The sequence below is a fragment of the Zootoca vivipara genome, chromosome 15 (assembly GCF_963506605.1).
Source record: "Zootoca vivipara chromosome 15, rZooViv1.1, whole genome shotgun sequence".
Classification (NCBI taxonomy): domain Eukaryota; kingdom Metazoa; phylum Chordata; class Lepidosauria; order Squamata; family Lacertidae; genus Zootoca; species Zootoca vivipara.
The window spans coordinates 274,531-291,843 of NC_083290.1; the positions used below are offsets into that span (position 1 = coordinate 274,531).

Sequence of the window (17,313 nt, forward strand, 5' to 3'; positions counted from 1 at the left end):
ACTGATAGCTGTTGACGACTGTGAACGACTGCAAATGGTCTTGCATGAAAAAGCATATATATCTGATGTGCAGGTGACGTGATCGCAAAAACAAAACCTCAAAGCGGTTTACAAAAAGATGAAGCAATAAAATCGAGAAAATTTTATAACGTTGCTTTAAAACAAATGAAAAGTTAAAATATTAGATTAAATCCCACACCAAGGTGGACTTGAGTAAACATTACTGTTCTCAGCAGCTGCCAAACGGAATAGTGATATGGCAGGAAGTTCCAAATTTACGTGAATTTAGGTCAACACGCTCCCCGCGCCCGCGCCCCGTTCCTCCTTGGCTGCGCGTGCACGCCGCTCCCCACCCTCGGGCCACGTGGAGTTTGTGTCTTTCCTCGGGAAGCGGCGCCACGTGACCCGCGCGTCAGCTGACCCAACATGGCTGGGAGCGGAGCGAGATCGGCCGCCGCCGCCGCTGCCGCCGAGGAAGGCGCCTCCTCGCGCGCCGCCTGATTCCCGCGCGCGCCCCCAGGTGAGGCTGGCCCGCCTGCCCTTGCTCGGCCCCGAGCCTCGCCCAGCAGCCCTCCCCGCCAGGGAAGCGGGGCAGGCGGGCCTCTGAACATGTGCAGAGTGCCTTGCTGTCTGCTGGAGGTAGGGCGGTCGCGCCCTGCGGGGAAGGAAGGAGATCCTCCTCCTCGGCGACGGTGCTGTGGAGACCCGGGAGAGGGGACGCCGCTGCCGCGACCCCTGAGCGGAGGGAGGGAGGGAGGAGGAGGGGAGCCCGGAGTCCGTTTCCCGCGTGGTCCTGGCAGCAGCCCGGTCGCCCGAGCATGGGCAGAGTGGATTTCCCCTTTCCGTGGGGCAGCGCGGGCGAAGCGCACCGTCAGCTGACAGTTCGTAGCGTGCGAGGCGCGTGACGCGAGGCAGCTTCGGGCTGGGCGCTTCCTCAATTCTTAGCAATTAATCCTGGCAAGAAGGAGCTGGTCGCCTCCTCGGGGTGGGGTGGGATCCCTTGGCCTCGTGGGAAACGGGGTGCTGGGGAGCGAGGTGGGCCTCCTGTCTCTGAGCTCCGCTTGGGCTCCGCTGCCCCTGCTTTGCAAGCAGAAGCTGCCAGGCTGAGTCCCTGGCAGCAAATCCAGGAAGGGCAGGAAATGGCCCTGGCCTGAAATCCTGCAGAGCTGCTGCCAGTCAGAGCAGGCAGTGCTGAGCTAGAGGGATGGAGAGACCCATTTATTTGCAGGCCTCTCATGAGACTGGGCAGCCGCTGTTTGGTGAATGGACCAACATGGTCTGAGTTGGTCTCTGGCTGCTCTCTTCCATAGAACCACAGAGGGACCCAAGGGTCATCAGCCCAACCCTTTGTTCAAATGGGACTTGGGTACAACAGGCATTCCAACTTTGCCCCAGGCCTCTGGCTGTGAGCTCAGAGGGTAGAGCATGAGAGACTCAAACTCAGTCAGGGTGGTGGGTTTGAGCATTGCAGGGGGTGGACTAGATGCTTCTTGTGGTCCCTCCCAACTCTGTGATTCTAGCTATCCACCCCTTCCACAGACGTTCTATGTTCTGCCCCAGTGATCTGTGGCTCTTTCTCTCTCCACCCCCCCCCAGGGAATGCTGCTGTGCTGCCCCCCAAGATGGACACGCTCCTCAGGCAAGTGGAGAAGGACTTGGGCATTGATCGCAGCCAGCTGGCAGCTGCCACGGGGAGCTCCCACGTCATCGCTCTGGTGCCCACCAAGTGGCTGGCCGGCCTAAAGGAGCGGGGAGTGCTGCCCAGCCTGTGCCCGCGCCCCGATGGGCTCAGCGATGTGGAGGTGCGCACCTGCCTCCAGCACTCGGTGCAGAAGCTGCCATCCGGCTGGACCAGGGTGGAGATCCATGGCCTGAGGAAGGACCGGCTGCGCTACAGGCTGGCTGTGGTGCCTGGCGACCCCAAGGAGCCCCCCGAGACCCTCCATGGCTTCATGCGCCACGTGGCTTCTCAGAACTACCGGAACTTGTGGAGCCAGGCTCACCGCCTTTATGTCCGCCCGTACTGCCACGCGACCACCCCACCCACGGCCCCTGCCCTGGAGGTACTCTGTGGGGCCCTCCAGAGGCTCTACGGCTGCCCCATCGTCCCCGTGGGCAGGGGCACCCCCTCCTGCACCTCCCCAGCTAAAGAGGGCGGCTGCTCACCCGGCAGCTGCCCTCCTCTGGGCTGCCCCAGCATCCTCCCGGCGGAGGCGCTGCTCGACTCCCCGGAGATGTTGTACGTGGTCTTCCCCTACGTCCAGTTCTGCCTCCACGACATCGTGACCTTCAGCCCGGCCAAGCTGACCAACAGTCATGCCAAGCTCCTCTTCATCCTCTTCCAGGTCCTGCAGGCCATGGAGGCGTGCCACCGGGCAGGACTGGCGTGTGGGGCCTTCTCCTTGCACGACGTGGCTGTGGACGAGAAGCTGTGCGCCCGGCTCAGGGTCCAGCTCCGGGACTACGAGCGGGAGGAGGAGGAGGAGGAGGTGGTGGCAGAAACAGAGGCGGGTACTGCAGAGAGGGACCCGCTGGTGGACGGAGGTGGCATCCATGCAGCGCCTCGGAAGGGCCTGGGGCAGCTGGTGCTGGACTGGGTGCAAGGGCGCCTCAGCAACTTTGACTACCTCCTGCACCTGAACCGCTTGGCCGGCCGCCGGGCGGGTGACCCCAACTACCATCCCGTCCTGCCCTGGGTGGTGGACTTCAGCACCCGCAATGGCCGCTTCCGGGACCTTCGGAAGTCCAAGTTCCGCCTCAACAAGGGCGACAAGCAGCTGGACTTCACCTATGAGATGACCAAGCAGGCCTTTGTGGCTGGGGGCGGCCTGGGCGGGGAGCAGCCCCATGTGCCCCACCACATCTCCGACGTCCTCTCGGACATCACCTACTACGTCTACACCGCCCGGCGGACGCCCCGGGCCGTACTGTGCTCCCATGTGCGCTCCCAGTGGGAGCCCAACGAGTACCCGGCCAGCATGGAGCGCATGCAGGGCTGGACGCCGGACGAGTGCATCCCCGAGTTCTACTCCGACCCCGCCATCTTCCGCTCCATCCACCCGGACATGCCGGACCTGGAGGTGCCAGCCTGGTGCAGCGGCCGCGAGGAGTTTGTGGCGGCCCACCGGGCACTGCTGGAGAGCACGGAGGTCTCACAGGACCTCCACCACTGGATCGACCTCACCTTTGGCTACAAGCTGCTGGGCAAGGAGGCTGTCAGGGAGAAGAACGTCTGCCTGCACCTGGTGGACGGCCACACCCACCTGGCCAGCTACGGGGTGGTGCCCCTCTTTGACCAGCCCCACCCCCGGCGCCTAGCGGGGAGCTGCGCCCTCCTCTCCGCCGAAGCCCCGCCCATCACCAGGCCCCTCATCCCCCCCGTGCAGGAGACGAGAGTCCTGGAAGGGGGTGCCCCCAAGGGCCAGGCCACCAAGGGTGCCGGCGGGCCGGTCGTGGAAACGGCGCCATGCGAAGGCACGTGGGATGGGGGCCGGTTCACAGCGGTGGAGGAGGTGGAGCAGGGGGCAGAGGCACTGGAGGCCCTCCCGGCCGGGGCAGGCCGGGCCACAGAGCTGCCCGGTACCCCCGCCCCGCCCCCGGGGATCCCCGCAGAGGGCAAGCACCTCGGCCGCAGCAGGACCAAAGCGGGGGCTCCTCTTGCGGAAGGGCCAGAGGCGAAGATCGTCCTTCCCGAGGGTTGCAACTTCCTGCAGGCCTTGGAGGAGCTGGAGAAGCTGGACGCCTTCCTTCTGAAGGGGCTGCACGCCCAGGTGGGCCGGCCGGAGCAGCGCCAGCCTCGCTTGCCCCCGGGGCCCTCGGACCTCTTCCAGAGAGACATGCAGGCCCTGGGGGTCGTGGTGGCCGAGATCGTCTTTGCCTCGAAGCTGCGGGCGCTGGAGCCCGGGGCGGCCCTGGCGGAGCGCTTCCAGGCGGCCCGGAGGCTGTGCCACCAGCACCCTAAGGACATCCCGGCTCCTCTCCTGCACCTGCTGGAGACGCTGCTGCAGCTGAAGGTGGCGGATGGACAGCTCGCCAGGGCGGGGTGGGGGCCGCTCCTGTTTGACTACCCCCCTGTCTGGCAGGGCCTCCCTCCGCCCTGCCCCTGGCAGCTGCGGAGCTCCTTCAGCGCACTGCTGCCCTTCCCCGCCTACTTCCCAGCTCTGCACCGATTCATCTCCACCTACCTGTCTCGGCAGGCCGAGGCCGAGGGCCGGGAGCTGGTGTTCCAGCTGTGGCGGCAGCTGGAGGGCGTGCTGAGCAGCATCACTCCGGAGGGCCTGGAGATCCTGCTGCCCTTCGTCCTGGCGCTGCTGTCCGGGGAGCGCACGGCTGTCCACGCCGCCTGGTACCTCTTTGAGCCCATTGCCAGGGCCCTGGGCCCCCGCAACGCCCACAAGTACCTTCTGAAGCTGCTGGTGGGGGCCTACGAAAACCCCCGCTGCCTCCACGGGCGCTTCTACCTGTACACCGACTGCTTCGTGGCGCAGCTGATGACGCGGCTGGGCCTGCAGCTCTTCCTCTCCGCCCTCCTGCCCCACATCCTGCAGGTGCTGGTGGGGTCCGAGGGGGCCGCCCTGGAGGAGAACAAGGCCCTGCTGGGGGCGACGGAAGAGGAGGACGACGACGAGAGCGGGGGTGGCAGTCCCGGGCCCTGCTCCTTTGGGGAGGAGGCCAAGGCGGAGGCAGAGAGGGGCTCGGCACTGCAGCTGCTGGGCTACATGTCCGGGGTCAGCCTGCACGACCAGGCCGACCTGCCCGAGAGTGAGGACTTCCAGAACGGGCTCTACGTGGCCGAGGCTCTGCGGGGCAGGGAGGAAGAGGAGGAGGAGGAAGAGGCCGCGGCAGCCGAGGAATCCCTCAGCCTGGGCCGCCTGAGTGACAAGAGCAGCGCCAGCGAGGTCTCCTTGGGGGAGGACCGGTCGGCCGCCGACGGGGAGTCCCAGAAGGACAAAGGGAGCCTCAAATCCCTCGACAGCAGCCAGGACCTGAAGCACAGCGAGGAGGAAGAGGAGGAAGAGCAGGAAGAGGAGCAGCCGCAGGAGGAGGAAGACGAGGGCGAGCAGGATGGGGAGGAAGAGCACGATGACGCCACCACCGTGGTCACAGAGGAGCCGACACTCTCCATGGGACTCAGCGCCTCGGTGGAAGCCAGCCTGGCAGATGATGACGATGGCGAGGTGGAGGAAGAAGAGGAAGAGGAGGAAGGCCGGGTCGGAAGGGGCTTGTTGGACCAGGAGGGGGACAAGGAGAGGAGCATTCTGCTGGGTGAGCCAAGGCTCCTTCCGGGGGTGGGTGGGGAGGGGGGCCTAGTCATTCATTCATTGATTAAAAAATTATATACCGCTGTATCATAGAAATACGTCATAGTGGTTTAGAGCAGGCACGTCCAACAGGTAGATCGTGATCTACCGGTAGATCACTGGACATCTGTGGTAGATCACTGGTAGACCACTGCCCCCCCCAAAGAAGCTCAACAAGTTTGCTCCCCTAAAAAAAGCTCAACATTTTCCCCTGCACCCCCCCAAAACAGTCCTTTCCTCCTCCCTAAAATGGGCCTTCCCCCTTCCTAAAAAAACATCTTTGACCTGAACCCCCCAAAAGGGGGCAGATCACTGCCAGTCTTTAACTCTGTGAGTAGATCGCAGTCTCTTGGGAGTTGGCCACCCCTGGTTTAGAGTAATATAAGCAAAAAAAGAATTCAAAAGAAACAGCAGCAGGACCACGGGAGGAGGAGGACGGGCCCTTCACTGCCTGCCTAGGCCTTTGCAGGAAGGGGCTGGGGAGGTGCTGGGAAGCCAGGCTGCGCCCGCAAAGGAAGCTCCTTTGGGTGTGGGCAGGGTGCCGCCTAATCACCCCCTCCCACCCTCTCTTGTCTCCCAGACACAGCATGCAAGATGGTGAGGTGGCTCTCGCCCAAGCTGGGCCCCACCACCACCTCCCGCTACGTGGCCAGGAACCTCCTCCGACTCCTGACGTCTTGCTACATTGGTAATTCTCGCCTGGGGGGTTATGGGGCAGGAAAGGAGGCTGCTTTTCGTGGATCTAGGGGAGGGTGACCTTCTATTGGAACAGCCTTTGCCAACCTGGTGCCCAAGTGGGGCGGGTGGGCACTTGGGGGTCTACAGCGTGTTTAGCCTGCAGAAGAGGAGATAGGAGTTGCTTTCTCCCCTGGAGGGCAGGACCTGAACAAACAGACTCATATTGCAAGAAAGGAGATTCCAACTAAAGATTAGGAAAAACTTTCTGAGGATAAGAACAGATTCCCTCTGTAAGTGGTGGACTTGTCTTCACCGGGCTCCAGTTTTCCATTGGCTACAGCAGCTGGCATGGGCAACCTGGTCAGAGACAGGAAGAGGTGTTAGAGCCCAGCAGCCCCACAGGCATTCCCCAGACGGTAGGACTTGAACCAGGGGCATGGAGGGTCTGAGCTGCCCCTGTGGGTGTGTGGACTCTCCTTCACCAGGGGCATGTAAGCAGTGGCTGAACGGCGCCTTTCAGGGCTCCTGTTGCAATGGGATTTCCTGACTTGGGAGCGGGTTGGGCTGGATGACCTTTGAGGTTCCCTCCCACATTCTCTCTCTGCTCTTTCTCCTTCTGCAGGTCCTGGGAGGCAGCAGTTTGTGGCCGGGGCTGAAGAGAGCAGCCCTCTGAGCTCCGGGAACATCTACCAGAAGCGGCTGCTGGTGGGGGATGTGGTGTCCGAGCCAGTGCTGACCTGCCTCATCCACCTAGCACACCTGTATGGAGAGCCCGTCCTCACCTACCTGTACCTGCCCTATATCAGCTACCTGGTCAGTGTCTCTATCTGAGGGTGACAGGGCTCCAGGCGTGGGGGAGGGGGGCTCCACTTTCCCTCTCTCTCCATCTTCCTCGGAGCAAAGTTTTGATGGCCATCTGCCAGGGATTCTTTAGCTGAGATTCCTGCATCGCAGGGGGTTGGACTAGATGAACTCTGGGGGTCCCTTCCAGCTCCAGGATTCTCTGATTCCACCTTGCCTTCTCCTACACCATTGCCATATGCTGCGTCAGACCCCGGGGCCCATCGGGCACAGTGTTGTCCAGACTGACTGGCAGCAATGGCTCTCTGGGGTTTGGGGCAGGGAGTGTCCCTGGGGATTGAAGCTGGGACCTTCTGCATGCCAAGCAGCTGCTCTGCGCCACTGAGCTAGGGCCCTTACCCAGGGCTCGTTCTCATCCTTCCACTCCAGCACCATTCTTGGGCAGCCTGAGCAGCTTGCTGCAGGGAACACAGGAGTTTGTTCAAGATTTCAGCAGCCAGAGAAGCTTAGCTTTAAAAACAAAGCAGCCCAAGCAAACTCACCTTCCCAAGTTTCTAACCCTCATGGCTTTAGAGGGAAGCTGAAATGTACCTGAGCTGTGCCTGGCGAACTCCCAGAGGGCAGGAGTGGGGGGCTGAGCAGAGGAGGGGCCAGCGGGACAGAAGATTGGGCAGATATATGCCAACTAAAATCCTAGATGTTGCCCCCCCCCACTTCCAAGGAGGGAGTTTGCCTTGCTTTGTGTCCTGGAGGGAGGAGTTTCATTTCCTCCCAGGCAGCTGCTCTGAAAGGAGAAGCTGACTCATGTTCAGCCCCAGGGGCTCTGAATGCCCTCTGCCCACTTGCTCGCTCTCTGTGTGTGGAGGTCACTTTCTGTATTGGGGGGCACTTCCCCATTTTAATTCTTTCCCAACACGGAGGGTTGTATTCAGCAAAGTCAGGGGAGGAAGCAGCCCCTTCGCTGGGTGGTGGGGGGAGGAGGAGGAGGAGGAAGAAGAAGAGGAGGAGGAGGCTGCCTGGGAAGAGCTTTGCTGAGCCTCCCAGCAGTGATGTCCAATTGGCCAGGCGGGCAAGGTAGGCAGGGCTCACCCAAGTCAGTTTGGCACCGGGGGTGAAGCACAAAATGGCGCCCCCTCCCACTAGGGGCAAAGGGGTGGGGGAAGAGCTATACAGTATTAGGAACAAGGGGGGAATCAACCGGACGGTTGAAGTGGGAATCCAAGGGCACTGAATCATGCCAGGGGACCCCAGAGAGCAGCAGACTTCCTACTTGCCACAGAGGCGAGATGGGGGCGGCTACTCAGGAGGTGGCAGATCCAGCCTGCAAGGAGCGCACCACAGCCATTGTGGCCACAGAGGCAGGAGCAGGAGCAGGTGATGCCTTCCTTGGGGACTGGATCTGCTGCCACTGTGGATCCTGCCTCAGCTTGCTCATGAGGTGAGTGGTGCAAATGAGGTCATGGTCTTTTTCATGGAGGAGAAGGCTATCCATGGTTGCTTGAGTACCAGATGCTAGAAAATACCGGAGGGGAGAGAGGGCTCTTGGGCTCAGATCCTGCTTGCAGGCTTCCTCCGGGGTTCTACTAGATGACTCTGGAGTCTTTTCCAATTCTACCACTCTGTGATTTTCTCAAGTGCCATAGGAAAGGCAGCGGTGGCTCTCAAGGATTTTAAGGTGGGGGGATTGTTCCTAGCTCTACCTAAAGATGCCTCCTGAGGACCTTCTGCATGCCAAGCAGGTGTTCTGCCGCTGACCCACGTGGGGCCTCCTTTCCCTGTTCCAGGTGGCTCCTGGGGGCGGAGCAGGCGTCGTCCGGCTGAACAGCCGCAAGGAGGCCGGTCTCCTGGCTGCCATGACGCTCACCCGCAAGATCGTCGTCTACCTCTCAGACACCACCCTCATGGATATCCTCCCCAAAATCAGCCAGGAGGTCCTTCTGCCTGTCCTGGGCTTCCTCACCTCGGACACCATCAGGTGATGTATTGGGATGAGAGGCTGGGGCGACAGACCCCCTCTGGCATGCAGCAGGAGGGACCAGTCCCTGGGAAGCCTCAGGCATCCCTCTCTGGCCACGAGGGTCTCTGCTCTGGAGGCGCTGGCTGGGGGAACCCAGCAGCCCCTGCTGTGCTCCCAGAGCCCTTTGGGGGGAGACTGGGTGGTGTGTGCTGGGGTGTCTCTTGGGCACCCTTCTTGACTGACACACCACCCTCCCCCTCCAGCTTCCCCAGTGGGGCCCAGGCCCGCGTCGGCTTGTGCCTCAAGACCATCAGCCTCGTGGCGCTGGTTTGCTTGCGGATCGGGTCGGAGATGGTGCAGCAGCACCTCAGCCAGACTCTCCGCATGTTCTTTGAGACATTTTCGCTGCTGGAGCAGGTGAGTTGGGAAGAGAGGGCAGGAGGTCAGGGAGCTTTTTCGGCCTCTGCTAAAGGGGGTGGAGGGAGAGAGGGAGAGAGAGTGCGAAGAACCCCTGGCTTTAGCAACACTTGAACTCGTCGCACATGGAAGTTGGGGGTGAGTGGGGTGGAAGTGGTTATGCATCAGGCCAACCCAGGAGACGTTTCTCAGGCCACAAACGTCCAGAAAGTGATCTTTCCTCTGCAGAGCCAAAATGGTCTTATTATATCTAGGGAGCCTTGGTGGCAGAGGTTGGGGAGAAACAAACAGTGGATTCCAGTTTCTACACTGCTTTCATGGGGTCCCTTCCAACTCTACCGTTCTATGAAAAGTGCAGGCATGGGGGAAATGGCCTCTTCCAAAATGCGGTGCTGTTCTCAGGGCAGCTGTTGGGGCTGGGTGGGAATCCTCTCCTGGAGGTGGGTGCCAGCAAGGCCAAGCTCACCAGTGAGGCGGAGGTTTGTCTGTGACTGGTTCCCTTCTCCTCCTCCCCCCCCCCCAGGGCATGACACAGGAGCTGCCTGCCCTGCCGACGAGGCTGCTGCCCCCGGACCCGTCTGCTGTGCTGGAGCTGCAGAAGGTTTTCAGCCTGGAGATGGCTTACATCACCTTTGTCCCCTTCTCCTGTCTGCTAGGTATGGTGTGTGGCCTGACTCTCCTCCCCTGCTTTCTCCCGATCCATGTCTCTCTTCTGTGCTCTTGCAGACACATGCATGCGCACACACTCTGCACCTTCTCAAATGGCTCTGGGTGTGAGTCTCGGGCAGCAGACACAGCAGCGAGTCTTGTGGCACCTTGAAGATCAGCCCAGCCTGTGCCCACCTGGTGCCCTCCAGCTGTATTGGGCTGCAGGGAGTGGGGTGGCCAAGTTGTCCAAAACATTGGGAGGTTGGCAGGCCTGAAGGCCCCTAAGGAACACCCATTCTTCCTTTTGGACCCTGGACATCTTAAGGCAGTGAGTTCCACAGGTTAATTTGCAGCAGTGTGAATAAATGCTTTCTTTTTCTAGAACTGCATGGGAGAGGGAGAAAAACGTCTCCCTGCTTCCTTTCTCCAACCTGTGCACAACTTTTATAAATCTCTCTGACTGTTTCTCTCCCTCCTTGTTAAAAACTTGACAAGCCCCAGACTCTGTTGCCTTTGCAGCTCCTTGGCCCCGTTGCGCTTGTGAGGTGAGGCCTTAGTGCTCCCTGGCCTTGCGTGTGGCCTGGATCCATCCCCAGAGCTCTTCCACCTTCCTCCCTTCTCTGCAGGTGACGTCATCCACACCCTCGTCCCCAACCATGCGCTGGTTGGGCAGCTGGCTGGCCTCTACCTGGAGAGCATCACCCCCCGAGGCCTGGCTTCCCGGAGCCAGGATGCAGCTGGGCCAGGCCCGGGTTCCTTGGAGCAAAGCGCCCTGGGCGCAGACCCCTCCTCTGGCCCCTGTGAGGACACGCACTCGGGGACTTTCGGGAGCGTGCTGGTGGGCAACCGGATCCAGGTCCCCAAGGAGGCCCAGCAGGAGGTCTCGGGGAGCCCCGGCAGCTTCTGCCCCATGCCGGGGCGCCGGGAGGAGGGGGATGCGCTGAAGCAGGAGCTGCACCGCAGCACCCACCACCTCTGCGGCAACTGGCTGGCCTACTGGCAGTATGAGATCGGGGTGAGCCAGCACGATGCCCGCTTCCACTTCCACCAGATCAAGCTGCAGAGCTTTGTGGGCCACGCGGGGGCCATCAAGTGCCTGGCCCCCCTGGGCGGGGAGGATTTCTTCCTCAGCGGCAGCAAGGACAAGACGGTGCGTCTCTGGCCCCTCTATAACCGGGGGGACGGCACCCACGAGGATGAGCCCCGCCTGACCTACGTGCAGCACAAGAAGTCCGTCTTCTACGTCGGCGCCCTGGAGGCCCCGCAGCACGTGGTCAGCTGTGATGGCACCGTCCACATCTGGGACCCCTTCACGGGTGAGGCGGGGGGAGGGGCTTGGCTGGGCCGCAGGAGTGTGGCCCCCTGTGGCTGGGTGGTGTAGGGAAAGGGCAGCTCAGAGCCTCTTTGGCCCCTTTCACCCCATCTGAACAGGCTGTCTCTCTCCTGCAGGCAAAGTCGTCCGCACATTTGAGGCACCTGACTGCAAAGTGCCCATCACGGCAGTGAGCGCCATGCCGCCTCCCTACGGCAGCATCAGCATGGCCAGCGCCGACTCAGTGCTGCGCTTCATCGACCACCGGAAGCCGGGACTCCAGGTACCCGAAGGGTTTGTTGCTCCTGGGGCTGCTCTAGTCGGCCGAGGTGGGGGGCATTTATTGAGAAATAATATATATATATATATAAGAATAATGGAGAAAACTGGGTATTGAAACTTGCTTAACCTAAATCATATATCCCAGTTTCCAGCAGCCCTTTAAAGTACGCTTCACGCAGAGTATACGCAGTCAGAAGTTGACCTGGCTAAGAAAATACCACCAAGAGCGTAGGGAATTATCTCCCTTATATGAAACCCCTTACTAGCTGCACACTTGTAAAAGTATGCAGATGAAAATACAAACGGTTGGGTTTCTTTAACTGAAAAACAAACTGACTCTCTAAAGAGACTTAAAACTAAAGATAAATGCTTTCTCTCTTAGCAATGTTATCTACCCACTTTCCAAACCTCCCACAAAACTCCCATTAAACTACCCGAGAATTAACAGCAAACTCGCATTATAACTAAGCGACTCTCATACTAAGATTCAACTAAGGAATCTCTTAAACTGAGAACAACTGAGAGAGTGATCTACTTAGAGATAAATCAAACTGAAAGATCAAACTAAGAGATACAGAAGGCTTTCTGGCAGAGCCTTATATACAAGGAGCAGAGCCCACGCCTGTGAGCAATTAACAGAAACACCGGCACCTGTTTCTCTTAAACAGACAGTATTTACATTAGACCGGCTCTAAAGTAACTTGACTATTCAAAAAATCCAACAGCATTTCCCGCTCCCCATTGGGCATGACTGTGAGGAGGAGGCCATAGTCTTGGGACAGAGCATCTCCCCGCTGGAAAAGGGTCTGAGAGCAGGCGATGGTTTTCTCTTCCACAAACGCCAGGGAGCCAATACAGGCAACTCCCAATTTACGCATGTTCAAGTCAAATTGCATATATTGGAAGCACCATTGAAAAAGCCTGCCAGCCCCCTGTTCCACCCCTTTTGATGATGTTTTTGGGTCATTCCGGGCTTGGCGTGTTGCCTGTGTGTGCGGTTGCACACAGATTGAACCCATGTAAATGGGGTGTCGTTGCCTGTACTCCCAGGACTGAGCTGGATAGAGAAAGGCAGGAAGGCAGCTTAGAATAACAGCCTTGTCGAGTTCTCCAGTCCAACTCCCTGTAATGTCAGAATCACAATAGAAGCATCTCTGGCAGATGGCCAGCCAACTGGACAGGACATTAGGAAGAACCTCTTGGTGGTCAGAGCTGCTCAAAAACCTCCAGTTAAAGAGGGAGGGTGCGCCCCCTTCCAAGGGAGTCTGTCCCGCTTTCAAACAGCTCTTAGAAAGCTCTTTCTCATGTTCTGTCAGAATCTTTCTTGCCATCTGGATCTGTTGGTTCGGATCCTGCCCTCCAGAACAGCAGAAAACAAGCTTGCACCACCGTCCATGTGGTAGCCCTTCAGAGATTGGAAGGTGGCTCTCAGGTCCCCTCTGAGTCTCTTTTCCGGGATCCCTCAGCCGCTTCCCTATGGGTTCTGTTGGGAAGGGACTGTCACTCGGAGACAAAACATCTGCTTTGCATGTACGTCTCTGGTTCGCTCCCAGGTGATGGGGCCCTGGAGAGATGCTTCTAGTCAGAGCAAGCAGCACTGGACCAGGTGGACCGAGAGTCTGGCCTGCAGCCAGGCCTGTGATGGTGGACCTGGGGGCTAAAGGGGCCTCACAATCTGGGAGTCCTGAACTGGTGGGTGTGACCCCAAGTGACAACTTTGGGAGTTGGGAGGCACCTTCCTTGAAAGGGCTGCCACTGGGGGGCAGCGCAACCCAGCTTGCGGGCAGGAGGTTCCCAGTCCAGCCCCGCACCAGTCCCCTCACTTACAAAGGGGGCCACGTGGCAGGTACTGGGAGGGTTTCCCTTTCCCAGGGCCCTGGAGGGCCAAAAGGAGAGAGAGCCTGGCGTGGCTTTGAAGCAACTTCCCATGGTCCTCTGAGGCAGAGCAGTGGCCTTGCAGGCAGAAGGTCTCGGGTCCAACCCCTGATGGCAGCATCAGGGAAATGCTGGGAGGAAAGCCCCGCACACCTGAAACCCTGGAGAGCTGCTGCTGCCAGTCAGAGCAGGCGATACCGAGGGAGAATTGCCGCAGGTTCTGACTGGGAGTGATGCTGCTTCTGACGCCCCTCTGCCTCCCCTCCTTCTGTGCCCGCAGCATGAATTCCGCCTGGCCTGTGGGGCCAACGCTGGCCTTGTCCGCTGCCTGGCCGTCAGCCCCAGTGGCCGGAGCGTGGTAGCCGGCTTCTCCTCTGGCTTCATGGCCCTGCTGGACACCCGGACAGGCCTCATCCTGAAGGTGTGGCCAGCACACGAGGGAGACATCTTGCAGATCAAGGTAAGGGGCTGGGCTGGAGGGGTTCATTTGGATGCATCCCCCCCCCCGCCTCGTTCGTCTCAGAGGCGAATTCGTTTACGATTGACCTTTCAAATGCTGGCTAAAACTGGTGAGCATCCCATCGTAAGGACACAAGAAGAGAGCCCATCTAAGCCAACCACCTGTGGCCAACCAAGGTTTAAATTTTTGAAATAAAAGCCATGAATTAGGAGGTTGCAGGCACCCCAGGCGATGTCTGGAGGCACCACTGTGCCCATGGCACCACCCTGGGGGCCCCAGATTGCCTCTCCTGGTCTGCCCTAGATGCCTTTTCACTCTTGCTCAGAGACCGGCTGCCTCCCTTTCCCCACTGCTGCACCACGGACAGCTGGAGATTCCCTTCTGTGGGTCCAAGGTATCGCCTGGTGCCCTTTGGCGCTGGGCTGAGGGGTTCAGGTTAAGGGAGCACAAGGAGCCAGGCTGAGGCCTGCTCTCTGTATAGGGAAATGCTCCGCATGGGTGGGTGGGTGGGTCTCAGGAGCCCCTGCCACAAGGCCCTTGCAGCCTCAGATCCAACACAGGGGCATCATTCGCCGTAGCCTTGTCTGCTTACATGTCTCCAGTGCATTCCCAGATTGTACGCCGGAGAAACCGGGAGATCTGGTATTGCAATGTTGCACACAGACAAGCACAAAACCCTCTTGCAGTTAAGTCTCCAGCCTTCGTGATTCCAGAGAGGAGGGCGGTCACATGTGAGCAATACCCCGTGGAAGGCATCCGTTTGTGGAGCAGCTTGCACTGTGTGGGTGTGGAAGTGGGGTTAGGGCGTTGGGGATTTGGCCGCTTGTCCCCTCTGTTGATCCTTCTCTCTGGGCCATTTCCGGGCTGGTGGGAGGAGAACAAAGGTCTTGTGTGCCAGAGGCGGGGAAGCCGAGTATGTGTGTGTGTGTTGGTGGTTCCTGCTTTTCCCACTCAGCGCTGGCTGGCTGCCCCTATCTGAATGGCTAACCCTTCTCCCTATTTGCCTGCTCCCTGGGCTGCCTTCTGTGGCCTTCACCCAGAGCCAAACAGCCCAGCTACTTGCTGTTCCTCCACTGATGGGAGGCCCTCGGCCACAAAGCCCCACTGGCATCCTGTGTGGCAGCAGGGCCGGCCCATCCATTAGGCAGGCTGCCTTGGGTGGCGGGCGCTGAAGGCAGGATCCCACAGCAGGACTGGATTCCGGCAGAATGTTGCCCAAACCTCACGTGATCTTGCCGGAAACAGACGCTGCTGCAGGCAAGGGAGGCTTGGGCGGCCGCATGTTCTGGCTTTGCCTCAGGTGGCAAAATGGGATGTGCAGCCCCCTGGTCCTTTGCAACCGATTCTGCATTGGGAGGGGTGGCCTTTGGGCAGTGAGATGCCAGAGGCCGGTTCTGGTTTTGCCCCTCTTGCTGGAGAGCACGCCGAGAACGGTGGAGAAGCTGGCACCTTTGGAGTCCCCCATGAAGCACGGTTGTGGGGCGGGTGAGCCCCCCAGTTAATGCTGGGGCTGAATACTAGCCAGGGCTCCTGCCTGGGGCGTGGGAAAGGAAATGATTTATGTCACAAAATTCATTCACCACTTGATTGTTAATAAAGAAAGGAAAATCAAGAAAAATCTGCAAGTTCTTTAAAATATACAAAAACTTAAAATACTAAAACAGATTAGGTTGAGTTTTGAGCAAATGTGGGACATGTGTTATATGTGGCAATGTCCAGTTGTGGCAATGGAAGAAGTCGAGAGGGCATATGGAGGGTAAGGCGATCTTGTAGGGTAAGGAAGAGTGCCTTGAGGCATGTGCGAAGTGCCTTTCCCCCGCCACTTTGTAACCACACTTCCTCCCCAAAGCAGGATTCAGTGGCGGGGTTAGGGACATCTAAGGACTGCTGCCCCCCCACATTCTGGGTGGGGTTCCTGGGTTTGGGCCGAGATGCCCCCGAGGTGACGGTGACGTTTCCCCCACAGGCCACGGAGGGCAATGTGCTGATCTCCTCCTCCTCCGACCACTCCCTGGCCATCTGGAAGGAGCTGGAGCCGAAGCCCTTGCAGACCTACAAGCCGGCCTCCTCGGAGCCCATCCACACCTTCGACCTCTATGGCAACGAGGTGGTGGCTGGGACCGTGGCCAACAGGATCAGCGTCTACGCCCTGCAGGAGGCGCTGCCCCCCAGTGTCACCAAGCTCAGCTCCGAGAACTTCCGGGGCACCCTCACCAGCCTGGCTGTCCTGCCCACCAAGTGCCAGCTCCTGCTGGGCTCTGACAACGGCACCGTCCGGCTCCTGGCGTAGCCCCGGCTCCAGTGACACGCGTCTCTCCTCCCTTCTGGGGACAGGGGCAGAGCCACTGGCCAAGAGCCCCTTTGCGGGGGGACTGGGTGAGAGAGGGGGCAGGGGGCTTCTAGGAGACCTCCGTGCCCGCTTTGACTCTCTGCAAGCAGGCTGCTGGGCAGCCAGAGGCCCCAACCCTCTCATCACCGTATGTGCCTGACACTCTGGGAAGTGGGGGTGGGCGTTCCCTGAGGAACCCACGGAGGGTTGCACTCTTCCACCTCCCCTCTCCAACGCAGCATTCCTGTTTCGATGGGGGGGGCACTTCCTCTGCTGTGTTTTGTGTGTGTGCTGCACAAGACTTCTTCTGTCCTTCTGGCTCCCCCCACCCATCCCATATGCGTCTCCTCCCCACACCCCGCAAGAGCTGGCCTCCATGCAAAGAGAAAAGGCTTTGCATCCCCCGGGCACCGAGGGCTCCTCCAGTTGGACTGTGGAGAGTGCCTTCTCTCCGCCCTGTGGAGAATGGCCCTCCTGTGGTGCTTGGCTTGACCCTGGAACCCTCGGAACCTCCTCCTCCTCCTCCTCTGCGAAGGGGGCAGCCTCTTTCCTGGCTGACCAGCCCTTGGAGATGCCCTTGGCACCCACTTCTCCAGTCTCCCTGTCTCTGCTCAATCCCAGTGAGGATGCACACACACACACACAGAGATGCAGTGGTCCAACTGCCCTGCCATCTTGAGCACTTGGTGGCTACTGTGCCACGTTCTGGCTCGCTCTGCCTGTCCTCCTGGAATGATTTTTTCCCTGGGGTGGGAGTGGCAGGGAGGCAGCTTGTGGGAAAACCCCCCACCCAGGCAAGGGTCAGCACACCTGTGCAAGTGCTTGCCCCCTTTTCCTGGGGGGCGGGGAGCAGACCCCCCCTTGCTGATTAACTGATTGCAATAGATTATATATATATACATATTCTAATAAACACCCTGGAGCTCGCAATTGCCTTTTCTCTCTATGTGTGTGTCATGAATTTGGTGTCCCTCTGCTGCTTCCTTCTCCCCCTCACAGACCACCTCCTCCGTAAGGGACAACAGGGCGCCACAAAAGGGCCAAGATGTTCCAAAACTTTCTGTAGTTAATCTGTGCCAGATAGTGAGATAGTCTGGCTATTTATTTATTTAGTAAACGTATGTCCAGCCCCTTGCAAGAAACAAACACGCCGCATAGTCAAGGTTATGAGTGCGCTCTAGGCAAGGCAAAGCTGCAATTCCTGACTTTCAGGGGGTTGGACTAGATGACCCTTGGGGGCCGCTTCCAACTCTA

General features: G+C 59.4%; 1 protein-coding gene across 2 annotated transcripts; it reads left to right on the plus strand.

Annotated features, from left to right (window-relative positions):
• Nucleotides 1–420: 420 nt before the first annotated feature.
• WDR81 (WD repeat domain 81) lies at nucleotides 421–16,989 on the plus strand. Of its 2 annotated transcripts, XM_035139312.2 has the most exons (11): nucleotides 421–520; nucleotides 1,597–5,265; nucleotides 5,881–5,988; nucleotides 6,601–6,791; nucleotides 8,564–8,754; nucleotides 9,000–9,153; nucleotides 9,677–9,809; nucleotides 10,428–11,117; nucleotides 11,251–11,396; nucleotides 13,551–13,730; nucleotides 15,697–16,989. In XM_035139312.2, the coding sequence occupies exons 2-11, from the start codon at nucleotides 1,623–1,625 to the stop codon at nucleotides 16,018–16,020; spliced, it is 5,760 nt and encodes a 1,919-aa protein (XP_034995203.1). In that variant the 5' UTR covers nucleotides 421–520; nucleotides 1,597–1,622; the 3' UTR covers nucleotides 16,021–16,989. The 2 variants fall into 2 exon arrangements, with proteins under 2 accessions (XP_034995203.1, XP_034995202.1); XM_035139311.2 differs by lacking the exon at nucleotides 421–520 and having other exon boundaries at nucleotides 825–5,265.
• The last annotated feature ends 324 nt before the right edge of the window (nucleotides 16,990–17,313 follow it).

Bases quoted from the DNA above. Each gene is read 5' to 3' on its own strand.
- WDR81 (XM_035139312.2), top strand. From the start codon at position 1,623: ATGGACACGCTCCTCAGGCAAGTGGAGAAGGACTTGGGCATTGATCGC. The intron at 11,397-13,550 runs GTACCCGAAGGG...CTGTGCCCGCAG, and splicing joins ACCGGAAGCCGGGACTCCAG to CATGAATTCCGCCTGGCCTG. The intron at 13,731-15,696 runs GTAAGGGGCTGG...TTTCCCCCACAG, and splicing joins GAGACATCTTGCAGATCAAG to GCCACGGAGGGCAATGTGCT.